Raw genomic sequence first — 26,953 nt, 5'->3', positions numbered from 1 at the left:
ATCTACTGCACCGGTGATACCACTTGGACAATATTTGTTACAATAGTGTCATGAACAATTTACATGGCAAAAGTACATCTATGCTGACACACATCTTCATTTCATAGGCACATGACACTAGTGTACCAGTGTATCCGTGCTAGTAGTAATTGTTGGCGTGAGTTGAATATTCTGTTACAAAAGTGGCTTGAGCCATCTTTCACAAAAAGTTGTTGAAGCGACTGTGGTATGTTAATCAGGTTTATTGAACAATTGGGTTCATTGAATCTTATACATAGGTTTATTAACTCTTGTACTTTTTGTTCAGTGTGAGGAGTAACTAAGGTGTATTTGTATTTTCTATAGATTTTACACATTTGAGGTTGAATACTATTAGAAAATTAAACTCCAAAATTAGCCCAAATTAGTATGGTATCAGAGCAGAGATCTTAAGCTCCTACCATGAACCCGACAAGTTGTCACACAAATCGTCCATCACGATTCATCTACGGCAACAATTGGCATCGAGCTTAACGGTGCCAATTATGGAGTTTGGTCTCAAATTGTTGAGGTGTTTGTTGCTGGCGAAGATAAGTTGGGATACTTGTTTTGAAAATAATCCTCAACCTCTTATCGATAATCCGGTTTTCACCATATGGTGCACAGAGAATGCCATCATGAAAGGTTGGTTGATTAATTCTATGGAACCCAATTTAATTGGGTATCTTCTTTGACTACCTATAGTGAAGGAAGTTTGGGATGCAGTTGCCAATCTCGCAACTTCGATGTTTGAATTATCTTTAATTTCTCAAGATGATCCTCTTGTTGTCTTTAGTTCAACTAACCTATCTTTAAAGTCTTCAGGTAACTGTGGTTATGCTTTACATGTGAACAGTGATAATACTCGATCATAGACTCCAGTGTTACGGACCATATGAATTATGACCCCTCTGATCTAGCATGTGACACCAACTCAGTACGATGTAATATCACCAATGTTGTTTGTACCATACTTGACCAATCCTGAAACTACAAAGTACAGATCAACGTCATACCTTCAAGGACCTATTGAGGGGTTCATGCTGAGGCACCCTTGCCGAAACACAAGAGTTTTCATCCAACCAGGAGGCCAATTACAGTATGACACATGTCAACGTCAGAATAAAACTCACAGAGTCCCACATCGACCGTGGACAAAAACTGGAAACTCTCCTCAATTGTAAAAGAAGACCATTCTCTTACAATTAATCCCTAATGTCATTATTGTACTTAAACTAGTTATTAGAACTCACTAATGATGATTATGCTTGAACCTATGTATTTGTGTGAACCTTCACTAGTAATGAGAACTCCTTTACTTAGTGGACGTAGCCAAACTTAGGGTGAACCACATACATCTTGCGTTTGTTTCTCTATCTCTATCTCTTTACATATTATCCTCGCTAGGTGACCAGAGCAATCGAGCGAAGGTCACAAACTTGACACTTTATGTTGTTCCAAAGTCTTCATTGATTTTGTGCATCAACATTTGGCGTCGTCTGTGGGAGGAGACACTTATTCCTACTCTCTCCAGCTTTTTCAAGTTGGCTTCCATTATTCGTACACTTTCATTCAATTAGGCATCCCTCTCCAACATAGGGAGCGAAGGAAGCCACAACACACAAAACGACACTCCCATTATGCTTAGTGTGAGGCAGCGAAAGAATGAACGAAATAAGTTTTCTCTCTAAGCTAAAGTCGAAGAGCTGGAGGCTCATAATAACAAGATAGCAACGAAGAATGAAATGCTCTAGGAGCAGTATGATAAGATCTTCAAAATGCTCCATGCGGCTAGGCATACTCAGTCACACAAGCCCATTGCGTCTATAGACGTCAACCATCACCTAGGTACCCCCAACATGGGGGATCATCGGTATTCAACATGGATATTCCTAATGAGGAGCGAGCTACTCATCAATGTGTTGATCAACATGAGACTTCTCCTCAACTTGCTGTTTTGACCAGAAGCAGGAGAAGTGGAGGGAGACGCCTTATTGCAGAAGGAGTGGAAATATCAAAAGCTGTTTATTGCGATTGTCGAGACTTCTTGAGGCAGCGTCGAGAAAACCCCATCCACATAAGATCAATGATCAAATACCTAAAGGTCATCAAAGGACTCAGTCCCCTACCACAACGTAGGCCAGCTCCCAATCCAAGAAAGGAACGACAAGCCTTTGAAGGACAAGAAGGTGTAGGAGACTCGAGGGACTTTCAACAAACACGTCCCGGAAACGAGTACGGTGAATCTAGGGAAAGGCCAAATGCCTTTGACCAAACTTCTATACTTCCAAAGAATGAGAGAAACTAACGAAAAAAAGTTCTAATGGTGCCTAACTCCACTCAGGAGCCCCTTATCTTGCAGCTCTTCGAAGAAGTGAACATGCTGAAGGTTGAGCGTTAGACCAAAATACTTAATTGGAATCAACTAAGGCCAGACTCTCTAACAAGAAGGATAATTTGCACCCTTCTACAAGGAAAAACTAAACAAAAGCTTGGCTTACAATCATATGCTGGGAGGGAAAATCCAATTGAGCATATCTATGTCTTCGAATTTACCATGGCATACCAAAGACACAATGATGAGGAATGGTGTCTCATATTTCCCTCAACTCTCTCTGGTGGAGCTCTCAATTGGTATTGTCGTCTTCAAACTAATACTGTGGATTCGCTAAGCTAAGAAGACTTTTCGTGGCTCAACACATCTTCCAAGCTGATCGCTTACACTTCGCTGATGAGTTATACACCATTCATCAGAAATCGGACGAGTCATTGATTGAATAAGCATGTCACTTCAGCCACGAGTACTCTTATTGTGGTGAGGCAGATGATAAAACAGCACTCAGGGTCTTCACAATAGGTATGTGTGAATGCTTCTTCAAGTACATGATCAATGTTAACACTTGGAAAACTTACTCTGAGGTGATGATGCAAGCTTACAATCATGCCTTTGCCGAGGCAAGGACATACCAACGGAACCCTCATATGGTTAACCCCTATCAACACGTGCGGAGTGGAAGTCAAGTTCTACCAAGTAAAGAGGTTTTGGCTATTTAGACACCCATTGCACCTCTCCTGCCTCACTTAGCTACTCGCTAAGTCACCAAACGTATTCTTTTCTTGGTAAGAGGAAATATCTTTACTCTCAGCAAGCTTATTACAACAAGAGGGTTAAAGATTCATATCAAGACAACTAGGGGTGAACGTACCTTCAACTATTATAACCATGGGGTAAAGCCTCATTCTTTCAAAGTGGGGGTACTAGGTGCTGAAGGAAATGCTATTATAAAAAGGCGTACACATTACAAATGTTTTGACCCTCAACCGTTTGAGATCTTTTGTAACACAAGCCATTTGGTAAATATTTAATGAAGAGGGAATCAGATAACTTCGCCTGAGTCTTTTACATTCCTATCACTGGAACACTTAGTCTATGCTGACCTGCCTTTATACTCTAACTTAGAGCTTCAACATGCATACTTTGACACAAAGTAAGTGAAACTAAGTGTTACAACCAACATAGTTCACATATCCAAAGCATGGAACTTTATGCATAGCAAAACTTTCATAAGCATCACTTATATCAATCAACATAAACATCATACATTTCAACACATTCATACATAAGCCAACTGAACTTTGAAGGGTGTGTCAACATACCTTTTATCATTTGGCACTTTCTATAATGTGCCTCGGTACCACCCTTATTCTCACCAACCAGGTAATGAAGGAACTCACCTTTGTATCACCAACCAGGTGATGAAAGGTACAACCCGTACTCTAATATCATTCAACAACTTGCCACTCTGATCATTTACTACGTAATGAGGGAACTCACCTTCGTATCACCAATCAGGCGATGAAGAGTACAACTAGTACTATTAATAAATAGTTTTGCCTCGGCAACTCATCATTCTTTCCACCAACTAGGTGAGGAGTGGTACAACTTGTACATGTGAACTCTTAGCATTCACAAATAATAAAACCCTCAAGCCTTACAACTCAAAAGGGGGATAAACAAGCTTAACTTAACCCAACTGGGGGAGCACTATGCCCAACAAGGGTTATAGTCACCAACAAAGTCTTCTTACAAGCCAACAAGGGCTTCAGTGCATGGTATACAAAGATCAAGCTCTTCAAGCCTCTTGCATTTGCTCCAGACATTTCCTTTTTGTAACAATGCAAACAATACAACTCATAGAAAGCTTCGCACACTCTTGATCAAGACTGTGCGAAGCAAAATCAATTTATATGGTTCCTCCGAACCTTCATCTACTACAATATGTGGTTTGCCTCACACACTCTTGCACAAAATCTATATATGTGGTCTCTCCCACATTTTCTTGTCCCCTAAAAAAAATCCGAAATTAACTAATTCATAATTATCAAAATAATTAATAATTATTTAATTAATTATTAATTAAGCAATTATTATTAATTATGACATGTGGAGAAGGCCCACAAAACTTCAACACATAGAATGCAACTACAACATGTAAAAGCTTCACACACTCTTGATCAAGATAGTGTGAAGCAAAATCAATTTATGGTGTGCAACAAAAGCTTCAACAAATAAGATGCAAACACAGCAAGTAAAAGCTTCACACACTCTTGATCAAGATAATGTGAAGCAAAATCAATTTATGGTGCCCAACAAAAGCTTCAACCTAAAAGCTTCACCTACAGAGGTTCAACATATAAGTTTCACCTACAAAACTTCAACCTAAAAGCTTCACCTACAAAGCTTCAACATATAAGCTTCACCTACTAAGCTTTAACCAAAAAGCTTCACCGATAAAGCTAAGTTTCAACATAAAAGCTTCACCTACAAAGTTTTAACATATAAGCTTCACCTACAAAGCTTCAACAAAAAAACTTCACCTATAAAGCTTCAACATATCAGCTTCACCTACAAAGCTTCACCAATAAAGCTTCAACCAAAAACCTTCACTTGCAACCTAAAAAGCTTCACCCATAAAGCTTCAACCTAAAAGCTTCACCTAGAAAACTTCAACCTAAAGGCTTCACCTAGAAAACTTCAACCAAAAGGCTTCAATCTAAAGGCTTCACCCACAAAGTTTCACCTATAAAGCTTTAACAAAAAAGCTTCACATACCCTTGATCAAGATAGTATGAAGTAAAATTAATTTATAGTCTCCTAGAAATAGCTTCAACTACACAAACTTTGTGCCCAAACAAAAAACTACAACCAAAAACCTACAATCAATAAACTCACCCACCCATTAGTAAAAATAAAAATTAAAAATTAAAAAATTAAAAAATTAAAAAAATTAAAAAAAATAAAAAAATAAAAAGAGATATTTAATGAGGTAGCGAGCCACCCCTCCCTTGGGCCTCACAATTTTTTCTTTAGAAATCATAATAATTTGGACTGAAGCAAGGGAAAAGTGTTTTGGGCTTTCTAAACTTGGGCCTTATTTTTATTTTATTCTTTCCCTACTTCTCAACATGAAGCAAGAAATAATTGGGCTTCTAAAATATAAAAATGTTGGGCCTTTGTGAAGTTCAAACTAGTTTGAAATATTTTCAGGTTGAGACATATATGAAGATATGTGATATCACAAAGAAAGCTTCGTTATTTTGACAAATTGACAAAAAGTAAGGCACCTATTTCCGCAACTCTCCTCACCTGGAGACTTGGGGGACTCCCACTATATGCTACTATACTCCGATACTTAGAAGTTTCGTGATTACTCAGTGACTTGGATTTTTTCAGTCCCCAACGAAGAAGCTTTCCTCACTCGGGAACTCAGGGGAGCACTGTTTGTACTATACTTGACCAATCTCGAAACTATCAAGCACCGGTCGACGTCATACCTTCAAGGACCCACTAAGGGGTTCATGCTGAGGTACCCCTGCTGAAGCATAAGAGTTTCCCTCCATCCAGGAGGCCAATCATAGCACGACACATGTCAACGTCAGAATAAAGCTCACAGAGTCCCACATCGACCGCGGACAAAAGCTGGAGACTCTCCTCAACTATAAAAGAACAACATTCTCCTACAAGTAATCCCTAATGTCATTATTGTACATAAACTAGTCATTAGAACTCACTAATGATGATAGGAGCATATTTATGCGACTTAATTGGCTTGTTCTCGTGCATTTATGTTGTGTTTCCTTAGTTATTTTAGTGTTTAAAGTCACTTTTGTGTGTTTTCAGATTATAAAGCCAAAGTGTGCAAGAATATGCAAATTGGAGTCTTTTGGAGCAAAAGAGGAATGAATGAGTTGAAGACTTGAAGAAATATGAATTCCTAATTGAAGAAGGATTCCTACTCCAACAAGGATTCCTACTTGAAGTAGGAAAGTTAAGCCAAGGTTTCCCATTTTGGTAACCTTTCCTAATCTTAAAAGTCCTTATTTTCCAGCCACTTTGAAGGCCTCGTATGCACTTTAGGACACAAAACAAAGGCCCTGGACCCCTTAGGGACCTTTGCCGCACCATTCCCTTTCTCCCCATCCCTTGCCGTGCAAGGGATCCCTTTTCCCTTCAGTTTTAGGACACTTCACCTTTCCTAAAGCATTAAGCCGCACCTCTTAACCTTTCCTTTTCCCTTGCCGTGCAAAGGGGGTCCTTATTTCCTATTTTTTGCACTTAAACACATTCCCCTTTCAAATAAAACCCTAGCCGCATATTTTAGCCAATTTCCTTTTAGTTTCTGATTTGATTTTCTAATTCTAGAAGCCTTTGACTTAATTTTAGTTAACCAAAATAAGTTAGGGTTTTAATTTCTGAAAAACCTTTTTAATACTTGGACTTAAGCCGCACCCTAGGATCATTCTTTCATCATTCCATACATTGCCGCAGCCACCATCATTCTTCCACCTTCAATCCGCAACCTTCCATCCATTCCAGCCACCATTCTACACCTCCATACACTTACACACCATTGCAGCCACCTTCCACCTCTCTGCCGCAACCCTTTACCATCCTAAATCCCTTCCTAAACCAAAATCACATCCAAAATCACCCTAAGACCTTTGTGCTGCAGCAAGGAGAAGAAGAAAGAGGAGCTTGAACGTGCAGAAATTCAAAGTGGAATCGTTGGGCGTTCTAGGTGTAATCAATCTTTTGTTCTCTATGTTTAATTTCAATTTTGTTTCTCTTTCTGTGAACATGAGAGGCTAAACCCCTAGTTAGCTAGGGGGTGATTCAAAACCATGTATATGCTTGCAATATAAATTGATTACCTTCAGTTGGAATTTCATGAGTTGTGGATTCAATTTGTTTAACTGCTTGATTGATAACTTATTCGTGTATGTTTATTGAGAGTGCACGCTTAGTTTTCATGCATGAATATGATGCTAGAATATAAAGGAGGTTCACCTAATAGTTACAAACTTATATTCACAAGTAGTGGAGGTCGCTTATAAACGATCGCGTTAAATGAATTCTTGGCACTAGTTTCATGCTCATCATAGTAACGAATGCCTCGTCAACACTTATAGTTTTCATGTTGCTTAATGATCTTTGATTGTATCTTTATTGTGCTTTTCACGTAAAGGACTTTTGGAGAATGTTTTGAATTGTTGTATGCGCTTTCCCATCCAATTCATTAACTTAAGGAGAACTTGAAGGTTAATTTAAGCGAACCTAATTAACCCGGGGTGTTGAGTTTCATGATTCATCGAAAGACCAACTGAAAATCATCTTGTATGCAAGTGTGACATGTGTGGAGAAGAACCTTCTAGCTAGCATTCCATCCATATTTTCATCAAATTCGTTTTTACAATCTGTTTTCATTACAATCTGTTTTTTTTGTTTCAAGTTCGTCAAAACTAAATCCCCCTTTACTTTAGTGTTTCAATTTAGTTAGAAAGTGTCTTAGTTTGTGTTTCTAAGTGTTTTGATTCAAGTTATAACCCAAATTCGTCCAAATTAGTGTTAGGTGTTCAAAACTGCCCAAATTGTGTTTTTAAGGCAGTTTTGAGTGTTTTGTTGCTGTTTTGAGTCTTTTGGTTTGTTTTAGTGTTTTAGTGTTTAGTTTTGCATTCTTTGAGTCTAGTTTAGTGTTTTAACCTTTGTTTTACGTTTTTGAGTCAGTTTTCAAGTGATTTAGCAATCCCTCCTAATCCCCGGTTTAGAACGATCCCTACTTATACATATACTACAATTGTCAAAAGAGGGTTTTAATTTGTGTGCTTATATATTTCGCATCAAATTTTTGGCGCCGTTGCCGGGGATTAGCAACTTTGCTAATCCCTTGGATTGTTTACTTTCTGTTTATTTTATTTTGTTAAAGTTTCTGACCTTGTTTTGTTTTTCTTGTTTTAGGTACTAGTTTATGACTCGGAGTTCTCAACCGATTCGTGAGCATATCTTGGACTTTGACGGCGATTTCGAGAGGACTTTGAGACGAAAGAGGAATCAACACGAATCAAATCCACCAAGCCCAGAACCTGACCTTGAAGAACAAGTCCTAGAAGAGGAAGAAGAGGCTACGGATCAGATTTTTGAAGAAACACAAGGCATGGCCGTGGACAACCGGACACTCAAGGAGCTTTCTGCTTCGGGATTGGATAATGCCGCACCTTTGTGTATCCAATATCCCACGCCTGCCCAAGGTAAGACCGAAGAGTTCGAGTTGAAGTCGAGTTTGCTCCACCACATTCCAAAATACCATGGGTTGTCCATGGAGGATCCGAACAAGCATCTGAAAGAATTCGAAGTGGTGTGTTCAAGCATGACTCCTGTCAACGTCGATGGAAGTATTTTGAAGATGAAGGCTTTTCCATTCTCTTTAATGGACAAAGCCAAAGATTGGTTGTATGAATTGGCTCCCGGAACCGTCACATCATGGGAGAGTATGAAGAGGGCATTTCTGGAGAAGTTTTTCCCAACTTCTCGAATCATCCTTCTACGTAAAAGGATAAGTGGAATTCAACAAGATGAAGGTGAGTCTTTCCCTACATATTATGAACGTTTTAAATCACTTGTTGCTTCTTGTCCACAGCATCAGATGAAGGAGGAGTTACTTCTACAATACTTCTATGAGGGGCTCCTACCAATTGAACGTCAAATGCTCGATGCCTCGGCGGGTGGAGCATTGGTGGACAAGACATCCATGGCTGCCCAGATCTTAATTGCTAATCGAGCGTTGAACGCTCAACAATACGAAGGAGTAGGCCAAAGAGGACCCCCACGGCAGCAAGTTCATGAGGTAAGTTCCACACCCGACATTCATTCACAATTAGCTAATCTTACTTCCATTGTGTCTCAGATGGCCGAAGGAATGAGGATGCAAAGACCAATTGTATGCGGAGTGTGTTCTATCCAAGGACATGCTTCTGAGAAATGCCCACAACTAATTGAAAATGGTGGATGGGAAAGCGCAAATGCAATTGGATTTCAAGGCCAAAACCAACCAAGGAACGATCCATATTCTAACACATATAATCCAGGTTGGAGAGACCACCCAAACTTCAAGTGGAGGGAGCCCCAACAACCACCACAACAAGGAGGCTTTAGACAACAACCCCCGAGTTTCTTCACTAAGCCATACGCACCCACACATGCTCCACAACAATCTGCCCCAAATGCTTCAGGTACATCCCTAGACAATGATACATTTCTTAAGTTACTAACTAATTTGTCTCAGGGGCAAGAGAATCAAGCCAAAACCATGCAAAACCAAGACAAGAGGGTGGATCAATTGGAGAAACAAATTGGGCAGATTGCAGATTTTGTAGGGAAGTTTCGTGACCAAGGCCAACTTCCTAGTTCTACCATTCCAAACCCAAAGGGAGGCTTCGAAAGTGCAAAGGCCATACTCTTGAGAAGTGGAAAAGAAGTTGGGGCAGGTCATACACCATCACCATCAGGTCCCAAAGAGGATGAAAAACTGAAAATTGAAGAGGAGGAAGCAAGCCAACCCACGGAAAAGGTGGAAACACCTTTGCCGCAAGTTTCTAGTGATCCCAAACTGTCCAATTTGTCCAAAAAGCGTAAGAATGTGTCAAATTCGGTTCCTACTAATGTTTTTCCTTCGAATGTGCCTTTTCTTAGTAGGTTCATGCAAACAAAGAAAGAAGAAGCCGAGAAGGACATCCTTGAGACATTTAGGAAAGTTCAAGTTAACATACCCCTCTTAGATGCAATCAAGCAAGTCCCGAGATACGCCAAGTTTTTAAAGGAGCTTTGCACCACTAAGAAGAGGATTTCGACCAAAGAGGTGGTAAATGTAGGTGAAAATGTCTCCACCATCTTGCAATGCAAACTACCCCCCAAATGCAAAGATCCGGGTAGTTTTACCATTCCTTGTGTCATAGGTAACACTCGTTTTGAATCTGCCATGCTAGACCTAGGTGCCTCTATAAATGTCATGCCATATTCAATTTATGCATCTATGAACCTAGGAGTATTGAAAAATGATGGTGTGATCATACAATTGGCCGATAGATCTAATGCCTATCCAAAGGGAGTTTTGGAAGATGTGTTAGTGCAGGTCAATCATTTAATCTTTCCGGCGGATTTCTATGTGCTCGAGATGGATGAATCTGACCATGCCCCTTCGTTGCCAATCCTCCTTGGACGGCCATTTATGAAGACGGCTCAGACGAAGATTGATGTGTTTAATGGAACTTTGTCCATGGAATTTGATGGGGAAGTTGTTAATTTTAATCTCTCTGATTCTATTAAGTATCCTAGTGAGGATCATTCATGTTTCTCCATTGATATAGTTGACTCTTTGGCGCATGGATACCTTGAAGAGTTGAACGCCGATGCACTTGAAAATGTCATTACAAGAAGCATGGAACTCAAAACCAAGGGAGGGGAACTTTTGCTAACCCACGGCACACATGCTCTATCCCATGCCGCGCCTCCTAGTGAGGAATTCATTGAGTTGGTTGCTGCCCTTGAGTCATTGCCTAAGCACGATGGTAAGTCTTCTAACTTTGATTCAATTCCCATTTCGACTAACAAGTTGCTTCCATCCATAATTCAGGCACCTATCCTTGATCTCAAACCACTACCTAGCCATTTGAAGTACATTTTCTTGGGGGAAAAGGAGACCTTACCTGCCATTATTTCTTCATCACTCACGGCACAAGAAGAAGAGAAACTAGTGCGTGTTTTGAAGGAGTTCAAATCTGCCCTAGGTTGGACCTTGGCCGATATCAAAGGTATTAGTCCCACAACATGTATGCATCACATATTTCTTGAGGAAGGGGCCAAACCAACTAGAGAGGCTCAACGCCGTCTCAACCCTCCGATGATGGAAGTGGTGAAAAAGGAGATAATCAAACTCCTTGATTGTGGAGTGATTTACCCCATCTCCGATAGCCGTTGGGTTTCACCTATCCAATGTGTTCCCAAGAAATCTGGAGTGACAGTTGTGGAGAATGTGGAGAATAAGCTTGTGCCCACCCGAATCCAAACCGGTTGGCGTGTATGCATTGATTATAGGAAGATAAACGCCACCACAAGGAAGGACCACTTCCCATTGCCGTTCCTAGATCAAATGCTTGAGAGGTTAGCGGGTCATTCCTTTTATTGTTTTCTTGACGGATATTCTGGTTATAATCAAATTGTTATTGCCCCGGATGATCAAGAAAAGACCACTTTTACTTGTCCCTTTGGAACGTTTGCATATCGACGCATGCCATTCGGTTTGTGCAATGCTCCTGCCACGTTTCAAAGGTGTATGGTTAGCATATTTTCTGATTATGTTGAGAGGATTATTGAGATATTCATGGATGACTTTAGTGTGTTTGGTGATTCCTTTGATAATTGTTTGGCTAATCTCACTTTAATCTTGAAACGTTGTGTTGAAACAAACCTTGTGTTAAATTGGGAGAAATGCCACTTTATGGTTAAACAAGGTATTGTTTTGGGTCATATAATTTCTGAAAAAGGAATTGAAGTTGATAAGTCTAAAATAGATCTTGTACGCTACTTACCCTCTCCTACTTCGGTGAGAGAGGTTCGTTCTTTTCTTGGTCATGTAGGATTCTATCGACGATTTATCAAGGACTTTTCCAAGATTGCACAACCCCTATGTCGTCTCCTACAAAAGGAAGTATCTTTCAAGTTCAACGAGGCGTGTGAGAAAGCATTCAGCCATCTCAAGGACCTCCTCACCACAGCACCAATCATCACTCTACCAGATTGGTCCATTCCCTTTGAATTGATGTGTGATGCATCGGATTATGCCCTTGGAGCTGTTTTGGGCCAAAGGAAAAACAAACAGCCACATGTTATTTATTATGCTTCACGCACCTTAAATGATGCTCAATTGAATTATTCTACAACTGAAAAAGAACTTTTGGCGGTTGTATTTGCATTAGATAAGTTTAGATCATATCTAATTGGTACTAAAGTAATTGTTTTCACTGACCATGCAGCCTTGAAGTATCTTCTCACCAAAAAGGAGGCCAAACCAAGGCCCATTCGTTGGATGCTCCTACTTCAAGAATTCGACATTGAAATTAGGGACAAGAAGGGATGTGAAAACATGGTGGCTGACCACCTAAGTCGAATGGTGCGTGAAGAAGAGGCCCTTCCCATTTCAGAAACGTTTCCAGATGAACAACTTCTGTCCGTTGAGGTAAGTACCCCTTGGTATGCCGATTTGGTCAATTTTTTGGTGTCTAAGCAAGTTCCTAACACCTTAAGCAAGGCTCAACGTGATAAACTAAAAAAGGATGCACGTTTTTATGTTTGGGACGACCCTTATTTGTGGAAAATCTGCCCGGATCAGATTGTGCGTCGTTGTGTTCATGAATCTGAGTTTAATTCCATTTTGAGTTTTTGCCATACATATGCATGTGGTGGACACTTTGGCACACAACGCACAGCGTTTAAGGTTCTTGAAAGTGGTTTTTATTGGCCTACATTGTTTAGAAATGCTAGGGCTTTTTGCTTAACATGTGATCGTTGTCAAAGGACAAGAAGTTTAGGCCAAAGAGACCAAATGCCGCAAACCCCAATCCTTGTTGTTGAAATCTTTGATGTTTGGGGTATTGATTTTATGGGTCCTTTCCCTATCTCTTTTGGTTTTACTTACATTTTACTTGCGGTTGATTATGTGTCAAAGTGGGTGGAAGCTAAAGCCACCCGAACTAACGATTCTAGAGTTGTTGCAAATTTTGTCAAATCTAACATTTTCTCTAGATTTGGGATGCCTAGAGTGCTCATAAGCGATGGTGGGTCTCATTTTTGCAACCGCACCATTGAGGCGATGCTCAAGAAGTACAACGTGATGCATAAGGTTTCCACACCTTATCACCCCCAAACCAGTGGCCAAGCCGAAGTTTCAAATCGAGAAATAAAGCAAATCTTGGAAAAGACCGTTGGGCCAAATAGAAAAGATTGGAGCTTGCGTTTGGAGGATGCATTATGGGCGTATCGAACGGCTTACAAAATGCCCATTGGTATGTCCCCATTTCGGCTAGTCTATGGCAAGCCATGCCATCTACCCGTGGACCTTGAACACAAGGCACATTGGGCGGTCAAGACCTTCAATATGGATATGGACACGGCTGGAAACCATAGGAAGCTACAATTGAACGAGCTTGAAGAGATTAGGCATGAGGCTTATGAGAATGCCCGGATTTACAAAGAGAAGACCAAGGCATTCCATGACAAGATGATTAGAGGCAAAACCTTCTCAATCGGGCAAAAAGTGTTGTTATTTAATTCCCGTCTTCGGTTATTCCCCGGTAAGTTACGTTCTAAGTGGGTTGGTCCATTTGTTATCACTAATGTTTTTGTGCATGGTGCAGTCCAAATACAAAGTTTGAAAACTGGACAAGAATTCAAGGTGAATGGCCATAGGTTGAAACCCTACTATGAGAACTTTGTTGAGCATGTTGTGGAGGAGATCCCATTGCATGCCGTGGGCTCCAATGGGGAATGAGCATACCATCGTCCGGCTGCAAGACGTTAAAGCAAGCGCTTCGTGGGAGGCAACCCATGCAATCACCAAGGAGAGGATGGCATTTACACTCCATAACCAGATTTGCGTCCATAGCCTCTTCTCTTTGTTATTTACATTCTGCCATGCTTAGTGTGTTTAGTTGCTGTTTGTGTGTTTACTTTTGTTTGGTGTGATTTTAGGCTTGAAACATTGAGGACAATGTTTGATTTAAGTGTGGGGGGGTAATAAGTGTTGTTGATGCAAATTCGTGGGATTTTATCACCCATAACTCTAATGTTGTTCCTTGCTGTTTTTAAGTGTTTTTAAGCTATTTTAAAGTGTTTTAGTGTGTGTTGACTTAAAAATCCGAAAATCCCATAAAAATTTGAAAAATTGTTTTGAAAAACCCAAAAAGAGTTGTTTTTGTGTGTTTGTTTGTGTCGTAGGTTACCTTCCAACACAATGATGAGGATTTGGTTTTTAATTGCATGATGGTTAAAGAAAGTTACAAACATGGATGGATGTTTGATATACTCTTTGGTTTATGCTTGGTTGTAGTTATAGTTTACGAATTCACATGTAATCACAAAGGAAAATTAGTTTTTGTAACATGCTTAAAGGAATGAACTCAAACTAACGCTACATCCCTGTGAGACTTGAGCCTAAACGTTTATTTGGAGAGTAATAATCTGTGCATCATTGTTTTCTAAAGTCGTTGCATGATCTCATTATTCTTTGCTTGGTTACTACTTAGAAGGCGTTTCATCACTTAGTTCCAAATGCTAGAACTCATGCCCATTTCATTCAAAGCATGTTATTGATTTGCATAACACATATTCAAGATGAAGTTGTGTAGTGACCACCATCAAAGCCAAATAGCCCTGTGCCCTTAATTCATTATGTGTTTAAGTTTAACCCCATTGAGCCGTGTTAGCCCATGTTCTTTGTTAACCCATATTATCCTCACCTAGCCTAGATTAGGACCATCCATACCCTTGTTCTTGAAGCATAGTAAGCATGACTAAAAATGAATTCCTTTTGATTAATGTGTTGCAGAAAATAAGTGTGGGGGAAGGATTATTGATGTGAGTTTATGTGCCATAGGCATGGCTAGCAAAAAAAGTTGTGAAAAAAAAAAAAAAAGTGAAAAAGAGTTGAAAAGAAGTGAAAAGAGTTCCAAAGTATTGTTTGTTGAAGTAAGGGTCCAAAACAATGAATTAGGCCCTAAGAGTTGTTTGAATCTTCCCTGTATGTCTAAAAGTTGATTTATGCATTCTAAGTGAATTCTAAGTCTTAATTTCATTACTGTGCTTGCTATTGCTTAAAGAACTTTTGTTTATCCCTATCTTTCCTTGTTAGCCAATACCCCAAGCCCCGTTACAACCCTTGACTTCTATCTTGAGTGTTGTGTATTTCAATTTGTGGAGTTTGAATTTGGTATGAGCATATGGTGTCACTGGTTCTCGCATCTAAGTAGTAGCATTCCATTCATGAGATCATATCTAAACATGTTTAATTACTCCAGAAATTGCTTTCTTTGTTATAACATATGTGAGTACTAGTCTTTCATGTTTACATCAATCTTCTCACATATAACTATTGTAGGGTGTGTAGTCAGAAAATCTGAGTGAAAATTGAGTGCATAACTAGTGAGGAATTGAGGGAATTCTCTAAGGCATGTTACTACATTCAAAATGTTGTTTTAATTGATTAAATGCGAGCTAGTGAATGGTGACTATGATTAAGTATGTGCTCGAGGGGAAGGAAGACTAAAAGCTATGTGAGTAATGATCTTTGACATGTCATGTTTCATTGGAAATCCCTGAGGCAAACGTTGGAAGGTTTAGGTTATGTTTTGTTTGTTTTGTTTCGTCTTGTTTTCTTTAGTTGTTTTGTTTTGCTCGAGGACTAGCAAAAGCTAAGTGTGGGGGAATTTGATAGGAGCATATTTATGCGACTTAATTGGCTTGTTCTCGTGCATTTATGTTGTGTTTCCTTAGTTATTTTAGTGTTTAAAGTCACTTTTGTGTGTTTTCAGATTATAAAGCCAAAGTGTGCAAGAAGATGCAAATTGGAGTCTTTTGGAGCAAAAGATGAATGAATGAGTTGAAGACTTGAAGAAATATGAATTCCTAATTGAAGAAGGATTCCTACTCCAACAAGGATTCCTACTTGAAGTAGGAAAGTTAAGCCAAGGTTTCCCATTTTGGTAACCTTTCCTAATCTTAAAAGTCCTTATTTTCCAACCACTTGGAAGGCCTCGTATGCACTTTAGGACACAAAACAAAGGCCCTAGACCCCTTAGGATGCCGCACCTTTCCCTTTCTCCCCATCCCTTGCCGTGCAAGGGACCCCTTTTCCCTTTAGTTTTAGGACACTTCACCTTTCCTAAAGCATTAAGCCGCACCTCTTAACCTTTCCTTTTCCCTTGCCGTGCAAAGGGGGTCCTTATTTCCTATTTTCTGCACTTAAACACATTCCCCTTTCAAATAAAACCCTAGCCGCATATTTTAGCCAATTTCCTTTTAGTTTCTGATTTGATTTTCTAATTCTAGAAGCCTTTGACTTAATTTTAGTTAACCAAAATAAGTTAGGGTTTTAATTTTTGAAAAACCCTTTTAATACTTGGACTTAAGCCGCACCCTAGGATCATTCTTTCATCATTCCATACATTGCCGCAGCCACCATCATTCTTCCACCTTCAATCCGCAACCTTCCATCCATTCCAGCCACCATTCTACACCTCCATACACTTACACACCATTGCAGCCACCTTCCACCTCTCTGCCGCAACCCTTTACCATCCTAAATCCCTTCCTAAACCAAAATCACATCCAAAATCACCCTAAGACCTCTGTGCCGCAGCAAGGAGAAGAAGAAAGAGGAGCTTGAACGTGCAGAAATTCAAAGTGGAATCGTTGGGCGTTCTAGGTGTAATCAATCTTTTGTTCTCTATGTTTAATTTCAATTTTGTTTCTCTTTCTGTGAACATGAGAGGCTAAACCCCTAGTTAGCTAGGGGGTGATTCAAAACCATGTATATGCTTGCAATATAAATTGATTACCTTCAGTTGGAATTTCATGAGTTGTGGATTCAATTTGTTTAACTGCTTGATTGATAACTTATTCGTGTATGTTTATTGAGAGTGCACGCTTAGTTTTCATGCATGAATATGATGCTAGAATATAAAGGAGGTTCACCTAATAGTTACAAACTTATATTCACAAGTAGTGGAGGTCGCTTATAAACGATCGCGTTAAATGAATTCTTGGCACTAGTTTCATGCTCATCATAGTAACGAATGCCTCGTCAACACTTATAGTTTTCATGTTGCTTAATGATCTTTGATTGTATCTTTATTGTGCTTTTCACGTAAAGGACTTTTGGAGAATGTTTTGAATTGTTGTATGCGCTTTCCCATCCAATTCATTAACTTAAGGAGAACTTGAAGGTTAATTTAAGCGAACCTAATTAACCCGGGGTGTTGAGTTTCATGATTCATCGAAAGACCAACTGAAAATCATCTTGTATGCAAGTGTGACATGTGTGGAGAAGAACCTTCTAGCTAGCATTCCATCCATATTTTCATCAAATTCGTTTTTACAATCTGTTTTCATTACAATCTGTTTTTTTTTTGTTTTAAGTTCGTCAAAACTAAATCCCCCTTTACTTTAGTGTTTCAATTTAGTTAGAAAGTGTCTTAGTTTGTGTTTCTAAGTGTTTTGATTCAAGTTATAACCCAAATTCGTCCAAATTAGTGTTAGGTGTTCAAAACTGCCCAAATTGTGTTTTTAAGGCAGTTTTGAGTGTTTTGTTGCTGTTTTGAGTCTTTTGGTTTGTTTTAGTGTTTTAGTGTTTAGTTTTGCATTCTTTGAGTCTAGTTTAGTGTTTTAACCTTTGTTTTACGTTTTTGAGTCAGTTTTCAAGTGATTTAGCAATCCCTCCTAATCCCCGGTTTAGAACGATCCCTACTTATACATATACTACAATTGTCAAAAGAGGGTTTTAATTTGTGTGCTTATATATTTCGCATCACCAGATCTGTTCTTGGCTCAATTCGTTAAGATTTCATCCATCACCCCGTCAATTCACTTGTGTTCCCACAACTTGCCACAGTCACCACCCCCAACGCTTCCCCCTCACCCCCAGCAAAACCACCACTTGTCTCTACTTTTACTCCAAAACCCTTCTCCGTTTCTCCAAAACCTTCCGCCACCACAGCCTTCACCAAGTCTTCTACCCACTCCACTGGCACCCAACCCACTCCAGGAGCCCGTCATCGCCCACATTAAGCATATCAAGAACTTCTACATTATTTCCCATATCGGGTCCCCATTGTAGAGGAGATGCAGGTTCTTGATTGGTTGCAAACAAAATGCAGGTACGACGGAAGATGGTTGGGGTGGGATGAATTGGAGCAAGAAGATGAGTAAAGTTGGTGGCAGTGGGAGGGGATGAGGGAGATGAGATTCTGGGAATAGGAGGGAGATGGGATTTTGGAGATAGATGAAGGGGGTGAAAGGGGCCAATGAGGTTTTTTTTTTATTTTAATTTTATTTTTTTAATAATTTTAATTGTTAAATAAAATTTTTTATTTAATTAATTTTTATTCAAGTTGGTGAATGAGTGGGCCTTATTCTTGTCACATCATCATTTAACAGTCAATTTGACAGAAAAGTTAACAGATGTCTGACATTGCAACAAATTTATAAGTTGAGGTATGACATTGCAATGTTTAAAACATGAGGTATGAGATTGTGAATCAACGCATAGTTGAGGTAGTTTTTTGTAATTTACCGTAAAATTAACATTAAATTCAAACAAAAATTAAAATCATGACTCAGTACTATTATTATGAGATTTTTCTTCAACATAAATTAACATTGTTTTGTATCAACCAACCAACCAAAAATTGTTGATAAAGAGGGTAGTTCTTATTAAACACATAAAGGAGATTAACCAGCAAGTTTTGAACCTCTGGCGTGTAGGAACACTAAAACCCCAATAACCAACAAGCTGCATATTCTTTAGTTATAAAACCAACATATAGGTTATGTAACTAAGAAACATTTCAGGATGGGCTCGTGCCCCTCCTAGTCTCCATGTGGCTCCGTCATTGTCCGGTAGCAAAGATTAATATGGTAAGAGTGTTGCTTTTCTTGGCAGCCAATTTAAATTGGCTATTCAACAATTTGATGTGAAGAATGCTTTCTTACATGGCAATTTCAAGGGAGAAGTATACATGGATATTCCATCGGGGTATATATCGGTTAACCAAGAGTGGTGTGCAAATTGAACAAGGCGTTGTATGGATTGAAACAATCACCTCAGGCATGGTTTGGGATGTTTCAAACGACCATGAAAAAGTATAGGCTCAGGTAGAGCAATTCCAATCATACACCCTTCCTAAAAGGTGGAATGGGTAAGTTAACAACACTCATCATTTATGTGGACGATATGACTGTTACAAGGGATGACAAGGAGCAAATCTCAAGATTAAAAGATTACTTGGCCACCAAATTCAAGATGAAGGATCTTGGTGGACTTAAGTATTTTTTGGCCATAGAAGTGGCTCGATCGAAACATGGCATGTTTCTATCTCAAAGGAAATATATTATGAATTTGTTGGTAGAAACCAGAATGCTTGATTGTAAACCAGCTAACACTCCTATAGCTCAAAACCATCATCTTGCCATGCACCCTGACCAAATCCTAACTAATAAGGATCGTCATCAGAGGTTGGTTGGGCGGTTAATCTACTTATCTCACACTAGACCTGACATTGCCTATGCTGTAAGTATTGTAAGCTAGTTTGTGCATTCTCCGAGTAAAGCTCACATCGGTGTGGTTGAATGAATCCTTCACTACCTGAAATCTGCATAAGGTAGAGGTATCATGTTTTCAAAGAATGGTCATTTTTAGGTGGATGGTTATACTGATGTGGATTGGGTAGGGAACATTACTATCGATGGTATACTTCAAGATATTTCACTTTCGTGGGAGGAAATTTAGTAACTTGGCATAGCAATAAGCAAAAAGTGGTTTTGTTGTCTAGTGCGGAAGCGAAATACAAGAGTATGGAAAAGAGTGTATGTGAATTATTGTGGCTTCGGAGGTTACTATTGGAACTTGGGTATCCACCAGTGTTTGCATCAAATTTGTTTTGTGATAACCAAACTACCATTGAAATTTCTATCCAATTCAACATGATCGGACCAAACATGTTGAAGTGGATAGACATTTCATCAAGGAGAAGTTAGATGCGAATATTATCCAATTTCCATTCATGAAGTCCGAGGATCAACTGGCATACATTCTGATAAAAGTAGTTGCAAGTCAAGCGTTCTACAACTCACTCCATGACTTGGCATCAACTACATTTATGCACCAACTTGAGGGAGAGTGTTGGCGTGAGTTGAATATTCTCTTACAAAAGTGGGTTGAGGCATCTTTCACGACTTGGGGTGTGTGTTAATTAGGTTCATTGAACAATTGGGTTCATTGAATCTTATACTTAGGTTCATTAGCTATTCTACTTTTTGTTCAGTGTATGAAGAGTAAATGGTGTGTATTTATATTTAATTCATGTATTTGTATTTCCTATATATTTTGAGAGTGAAAAATATTAGAAACTTAAACTCCCAAAATTAACCCAAATTAGCAGTAACATTGTACTTGAGCTAGATAAGTCATGCTAGTAGTGTTTAATTTTTTTTTTTTTTTTTTGTTGCTAATTGTATTCACAAGATGACAGAGCTGTTGACAAGGATCTTTGTCATTGTGATCCATCCGCCACAATTGGGTTGCTTTGCTTCTTTCTTGTTTTTATTTATTATAAGTGTAGGGTTTTTCTTTTGTGATTCAGAATCCCATCCAAAGCCAATTGGCATGATTATTCTTTGCTGGAATATACTTTTGGTATTTTACCTGAGATCACAAATATTCTCTCATTCTGCTGCCAACGAGCCTTGCCCTCCATAGATTTATGAAAGAAAATACCACTTTTGTCCAACACTCTTTCATTTCTTTAACTTTTCGTTATAACTTTATTGGAGTGCTAATAATACCTGCGCTTTTTTACCGTCCAAATTATGATTTTAGTCCCTATAGTTTGAGTGAAGCTTCACTTTGAATACAAAATTCTAGAAAATACTTCTTCATTCTTGAACTACAACTTACAGGCTGCTTGATAACCATTTAGTTTTGTTTTCACCCTTTTTTTTAAAAAAAAAAACTAAAAATTTATTTGGTAATTATGGCTGCGTCATCGTCCAGATGTCGGTCATCACGCCTTGATTTTAGTGTCCACTTGGATATTTGGGATGAAATGTGTTAATTGTAGTGATAAACCCATGGAATGTAAGTCATTGTCCTACTATAGGGAGTGTTAATGAACTGAGTTGAGCACAATAGAATAACACAATGTTCAAGTTGGGCTAAAATAAATTAAAAAGTGTGTAATCAACCAGAGGAGGATTTTGGATTATTACACCAAGGGGTCATAGTCTAAACTCTAAACTCTAAAGTGTTGAAATTTTTTAGACGAAAGTGAAATAATAGTATTTTCATTTATAAAGCATGGTAATAAACAAGAAGTAACAATTGTCCATCTTGTTCAGTCAAGTATGCGGAATACTTACACTGATTGCATTATTACTTGAACTTGAACGAACTAAACCAGAATGCTTGAACAATGTGATTTAGTTCAACTTGAATTAGCAATGTTTGCCTTTGGAATGTGGGATTTTTGTATATGTGTTTAGTTTGGTATTTTTGTTTTTGAACAAACAATATTATCTACACAGAGGAAGGAGTGAGCTAAGTCTCATAAAGGTTTAGCAACAATTGTTTAAATTTGTCTTTGTTGAGAATCGAACTTAAAACCTCTCACTTACAAACGAAGAGGAATACCAATAGGTCGTAGTACAAAGTTCTGGGTGTAAAGGGTCACGATTCAGACGACCAAGGGGCGAAGGGGCAAGGGCAATGATTTAATGGTCCTCCTTTCAAAACCATCAAAGAATATTGGTGGTGTGTTTGAGTGGAACTCCGCCATAAGAGAATGTGTGAAGCAAGATCGTTCCCAAAAAGCCCTCATCCTCTTTCACCAAATGAAACAAAATGGTTTGGAAGTTGACAACTTCAACTTCCCCTTGCTTACCAAAGCGTCTGCCAATCTCTGCAGCCTCAGATCCTCCCAAATCATTCACTCCAATATCCTCAAGTCGTCATTCTGGTCCAACCTCTATGTGCAAACATCAATGCTTGAAATGTACGTCAAGTACCAACAACTCATTGATGCCTGCCTTCGGTTCGACAGAATTCCCGTGAGAGACGTGGCTTCCTGGAATGTGATGGTCCTCAGTTTTGCGTAATTTGAGTTTCTTGATAAAGTGTTGGATTTGTTCCGTGACATGAGGTTTGATGGAATTCTGCCAGATACTGCCACAGTTGTAAGGTTGACTCGCGCAAGTTTGGATATGAAAAATTTGGCATTGGTGAAGTTCGTGCACGCACTTAGGATTCGAATTGGGATGAATGTATATGTTTCAGTGGCCAAGACACGTATATTTATATGTGTATATCCTCCTAAATGGACTTCTTTATTTTCTCTCTTTTCAGTATTAGATGGCATTGGGAAGGGTCTTGATCCTCGATTTGACATTACTGAGATAGCCAAACCATGAGGGTAATTTAGCTTTAAAACCATCTCAAAGTTGTAAAATAAATAGTAACTGTTACTTCCCCTTGTTTTTGACAAGTCTTGGACTCTCTGCCCTGTAGCTATGCACTGGAATTGCTAAAATTTCGTGAAGCTGGAGTTGAAGTCATTATAAGGGCAAATTCTTAGCATCTGTGCGTTCTATAGCTTATTTAGACAGGCTGACAAAGTTGAAAAGCTTGCTGAAATTATACAAAATTGGTACCAACTGATTTTTATCTGTGTGAATACTTTGAATAGCTTGTTATAATTTTCTCAGTTGTGGATGCCACTTGTTTATTTGTAGGAGCAAGATGATCTGAAGCTTAGAGTTCGGGCTTTGGAATCTGAGAGGGCATTCCAGCGGGTTGCAACTGGCCAGAAGACTGTTGGAAATGTGAGTTGAACTTACTCATGACCTAATGGCATACATATGATACTTATCTTTGTTGGAATTTGTTTTAGTATATAATAATCTGACAAGAAAGTTCTGATTTGAATTTTCTTTCTTTATGAGGTTCCATTAGTTATTGATGCAGGGTGCAGCAGCTAGAAACAAAATAAAACGAAATGGAAAACTGATATATAGGGTCCACTATCTCCTAGTGCGAGGAGAGACCTGAAAACCCCAAAACCCCATCTCTAGTACCAGCCTACAACGTAGACAACTAGAAGAACAAAGCAGAACAATCTCACAAAGAGAAAGGCACAAAACTGAAACAGAGAAACACTCTGAGAGTTTTCATTAATCAAAAAAGTCCAACTTCCATCTTACAGAAAGAAATGGTTTTTAATACCATTTTGTAACTTACATTCAGAAATTGAAAGACAATATGATTAAATTGATATAAAACTGAATTAAAGTCACATAAAACTGAAAATTACATAACTAAAGTAATGATATCACATATCAGCCATAAAACGTCCTGGAAGTAAACTGATCAGCCAATATGAATTAAACCACCCTCTTTTTTCCAGCCCATAATTTATCTTCCAATAATTTATGTGCTCCACTCGAAATGCATCTGCTCTTTTGAGTTATAATACTTTTATTTCATGTCCTGCATCGGTTATAATACAAATTATATTAAAGCCATACTGAGCTGTCGTTCTGTCCTACTTACATCCGCAAGCATGGAAGGGGTCTATTTTAATGATTTATACGCATTTTCTCATAAATGTATGACACTGACATTAACGCGTCCTCGTCAACAACGGGGTACCATATCTAGATATCAAATAAATCAGTTTGAACTGTAGCATTATTGAATGGCATTCAAAAACGTTCTTATTGAACAGAAAAATAAAAAGCAGACGACGCACAGTGACAGTTTGGGAAATAGAGTAAAGAGGTTTTGATTGCTTTTCTGAGTCATCTTCAGTTCTGAACTAGGTGCACATGCATGGTTCTGTATCTCTCGTCTGCTAAAGCTTATAAGAAAATTCCTACTTTACTGATATGTACTATTTACAGCTCAACTAGTCGTTGAACATCTCTCGTCTACTAAATCTTATAATGGCATGATGTCTACTTGGCTTGATCTTTTGTTTGACTAATTTGCAGGCAGTTGCTTGATCTGGGCGTCAAAGGGTCGCGATTCAGACGACGAAGGGACGAAGGGGCGAGGGCAATGATTTAATGGTCCTCCTTTCAAAACCGTCAAAGAATATTGGTGGTGTGTTTGAGTGGAACTCCGCCATAAGAGAATGTGTGAAGCAAAATCGTTCCCAGAAAGCCCTCCTCGTCTTTCGCCAAATGAAACAAAATGGTCTGGAAGCTGACAACTTCACCTTCCCCTTGCTTGCCCAAGCGTCTGCCAATCTGTGCAGCCTCAGATCCTCCCAAATCATTCACTCCAATGTCCTCAAGTCGCCGTTCCGGTCCGATCTCTATGTGCAAACAGCAATGCTTGACATGTACGTCAAGTGCCAACAACTCACTGATGCCTGCCTTCTGTTCGACAGAATTCCTGTGAGAGACGTAGCTTCCTGGAACGTGATGGTTCTCGGTTTTGCGCAATCCGGGTTTCTTGATAAAGTGTTGGGTTTGTTCCGTGACATGAGGTTTGACGGAATTCTGCCGGATACTGTCACGGTTGTGGGGTTGACTCGAGCAAGTTTGGATACGAAAAATTTGGCATTGGTGAAGTCCGTGCACGCGTTTGGGATTCGAATTGGGATAGATGGAGATGTGTCAATGGCCAACACTTGGATTTCTGCCTATGCCAAGTGCGAGGACTTGAGTTCCGCCATGGCTGTATTTAATGGGGTTGAGATTGGTGTGAGGACTGTTGTGTCTTGGAACTCATTGATAGCAGGATATGGAAGCTTAGAAAAGCTTGTCAATGCTCTAAGTTTTTACAAATGGATGTTGTGTGATGGATATAGGCCCGATACAAGCACTATCGTAAGCCTCCTTTCTTCGTGCATTCAGCCTGATAAACTGTTCCAAGGCGCACTCATTCATTGTCATGGAATTAAACTGGGCTGTGATTCTGATATATTTGTTGTCAATGCCCTTATATCTATGTATTCCAGATGCGGTGATATTTTATCTTCTCGATTTTTATTTGATGGCATGACTGATAGGACTTGTGTTTCATGGACTGCTATTATCAGTGGGTATGCTGAGAGTAGGGACTTGGACGAGGCGCTAAGGTTGTTTCATGCTATGGAGGTTGCTGGCGTGAAACCCGATTTGGTTACCGTCCTTTCACTGGTTTCAGGCTGCGGCCTAACAGGAGCACTTGAGCTTGGAAAATGGATTCATCAATATGCCTTTTCTAATGGGTTAAGAGACAATATAGTGGTCTGCAATGCATTAATAGACATGTATGCAAAATGTGGAAATATTATTAGTGCTCGAGAGCTCTTCAATGTCTTGCCAGTGAGAACTGTTGTTTCCTGGACAACAATGATCACAGGGTGTGCTTTGAATGGCGAATACAAAGAAGCTCTGGACCTTTTCAGTCTGATGGTGGAGTTTGGATTGAAACCAAACCACATGACGTTTCTTGCCATTCTTCAAGCTTGCACTCATGCAGGGTTGCTTGAGAAAGGATTGGAGTTCTTTCACATGATGAGAGAAGTTTACAACATATATCCCGGGGTAGATCATTATTCCTGTATCGCCGACCTTCTTGGACGTAAAGGGAGGTTAAAAGAAGCAGTGGAGCTTGTTGAAAGTATGCCAGTGAAACCAGATGCTGGCATATGGAGTGCATTGCTTAGTGCTTGCAAGATTCATCACAACGTAGAGATGGGTGAATACGCTTGTGGTCGTCTATTTGAGTTGGAGCCCGACCTCAAGGGGGCAGTTCCATTCGTGGAGATGGCTAACATATATGCATCGAAGAGAAGGTGGGTTGAAGTGGCTGCAGTAAGAAGAGCGATGAAGATTAACAAAGTGAAAAAATTTCCGGGACAAAGTCTTGTTCATGTAAATGGGAAGCCTCACGTGTTTACAGTCGAAGATCGGGGTCATCTTGACAGCTTACTTTTATATGCAACGTTAGATAGTTTGAGTTTGCAGTCGAAAGAAGAATACTGGCCGTATTTGGAGGATTTTGTGACATGATCAATATTTGGATTGGTAATTTCTTGAATTATAATTGGTTACAAACTCGTCATACTTGAGATTCGAACTTCTCTCTTACTAGTTAAGAAAAATGCTACTAGACCGTAGTACTAAATGACTAATTCCTCTTCCTTACAAAGCTAAAATGTGTAGATATTTATGCTCTTGCCCCACAATTCTCTCAAATTAAAGCCCAATTTTGATTCACAATTCAGCAATTAAAGACTTACCAAAGCACTTCAAATGGGCGAAATCTAGACGAAAGAGTTAAAAAAAGAACCTTATGTTTGACAAAGAATTTTTTATTTTTAACATACGATATTATTTACAATGAGAGCATCTCCTATCACCACCACCTTAGAGTATTCATTCAAGGACTTAGGTGCCCATCTCCAAACTCTAGACCTATCCAGAATTATAGCCCGTCAAAATATTATTTTCAAATGAACAATATCATGCTATATTTATATATAATCTCCAACCCACAGGGGTTAAACATAGTCCCTTAATAGTTTATTATTGTTAAGTTTGTTCTTTAACTTATTGGTTACATATTGTTTAAGTTTCATGTTGGTGGTGTTACATATTTTATTAAATATTTAATACCATTAAGAGAGGGGTGTGTATGAAAAAAGTGCTTAAGGTGAAAAGAATGTGAAAAATTAGAATAAAATAAGGTAAGATAGTATGTAAGGGTGCCATAGGTATTTGTAGGAAAAAATAGAATTTTTAAATTTTGTTTGAAAAAAAAAAAAAATTCCAACGGCTAGTTGACGT

At 39.0% G+C, this 26,953-nt stretch overlaps 2 protein-coding genes across 5 annotated transcripts; both read left to right on the top strand.

Moving 5' to 3' along the window:
- The first annotated feature begins 6,955 nt into the window (after positions 1-6,955).
- LOC148690568 (uncharacterized) lies at positions 6,956-23,005 on the top strand. Its single transcript, XM_088684954.1, has 3 exons — positions 6,956-7,083; positions 7,237-11,429; positions 22,907-23,005. Exons 2-3 carry the CDS (start codon positions 8,325-8,327, stop codon positions 23,003-23,005), a joined length of 3,204 nt encoding a protein of 1,067 aa, XP_088541080.1. The 5' UTR covers positions 6,956-7,083; positions 7,237-8,324.
- On the top strand, positions 22,514-26,228 carry LOC137716079 (Tetratricopeptide repeat (TPR)-like superfamily protein). 4 transcript variants are annotated; one of them, XM_088686299.1, is made up of 4 exons: positions 22,514-22,587; positions 22,683-22,821; positions 22,907-22,996; positions 24,168-26,228. In XM_088686299.1, exon 4 carries the CDS (start codon positions 24,239-24,241, stop codon positions 26,174-26,176), a length of 1,938 nt encoding a protein of 645 aa, XP_088542425.1. In that variant the 5' UTR covers positions 22,514-22,587; positions 22,683-22,821; positions 22,907-22,996; positions 24,168-24,238; the 3' UTR covers positions 26,177-26,228. The 4 variants fall into 4 exon arrangements, with proteins under 4 accessions (XP_088542425.1, XP_088542427.1, XP_068311585.1 ...); XM_088686301.1 differs by lacking the exons at positions 22,514-22,587; positions 22,683-22,821; positions 22,907-22,996 and adding an exon at positions 23,800-23,943 and having other exon boundaries at positions 24,212-26,228; XM_068455484.2 differs by lacking the exons at positions 22,514-22,587; positions 22,683-22,821; positions 22,907-22,996 and adding an exon at positions 23,866-23,992 and having other exon boundaries at positions 24,164-26,228.
- Positions 26,229-26,953: the final 725 nt, after the last annotated feature.

This window comes from Pyrus communis, chromosome 15 (assembly GCF_041283825.1).
Source record: "Pyrus communis isolate YQ-2024b chromosome 15, ASM4128382v1, whole genome shotgun sequence".
In the NCBI taxonomy this organism is placed as follows: domain Eukaryota; kingdom Viridiplantae; phylum Streptophyta; class Magnoliopsida; order Rosales; family Rosaceae; genus Pyrus; species Pyrus communis.
The sequence above is the reverse complement of the archived record's forward strand: the minus strand, read 5'-3'. Positions and strand labels throughout refer to the sequence as shown.

Excerpts from the sequence above, each read along its gene's own strand:
- LOC148690568 (XM_088684954.1), top strand. The coding sequence starts at position 8,325 with ATGACTCGGAGTTCTCAACCGATTCGTGAGCATATCTTGGACTTTGAC. Across the intron at positions 11,430-22,906 it reads GAATCCAAACCGGTTGGCGT|GAGCAAGATGATCTGAAGCT; the intron begins GTATGCATTGAT and ends GTTTATTTGTAG.
- LOC137716079 (XM_088686301.1), top strand. The coding sequence starts at position 23,869 with ATGGCATTCAAAAACGTTCTTATTGAACAGAAAAATAAAAAGCAGACG. Across the intron at positions 23,944-24,211 it reads GTGACAGTTTGGGAAATAGA|GGACGAAGGGGCGAGGGCAA; the intron begins GTAAAGAGGTTT and ends CAGACGACGAAG.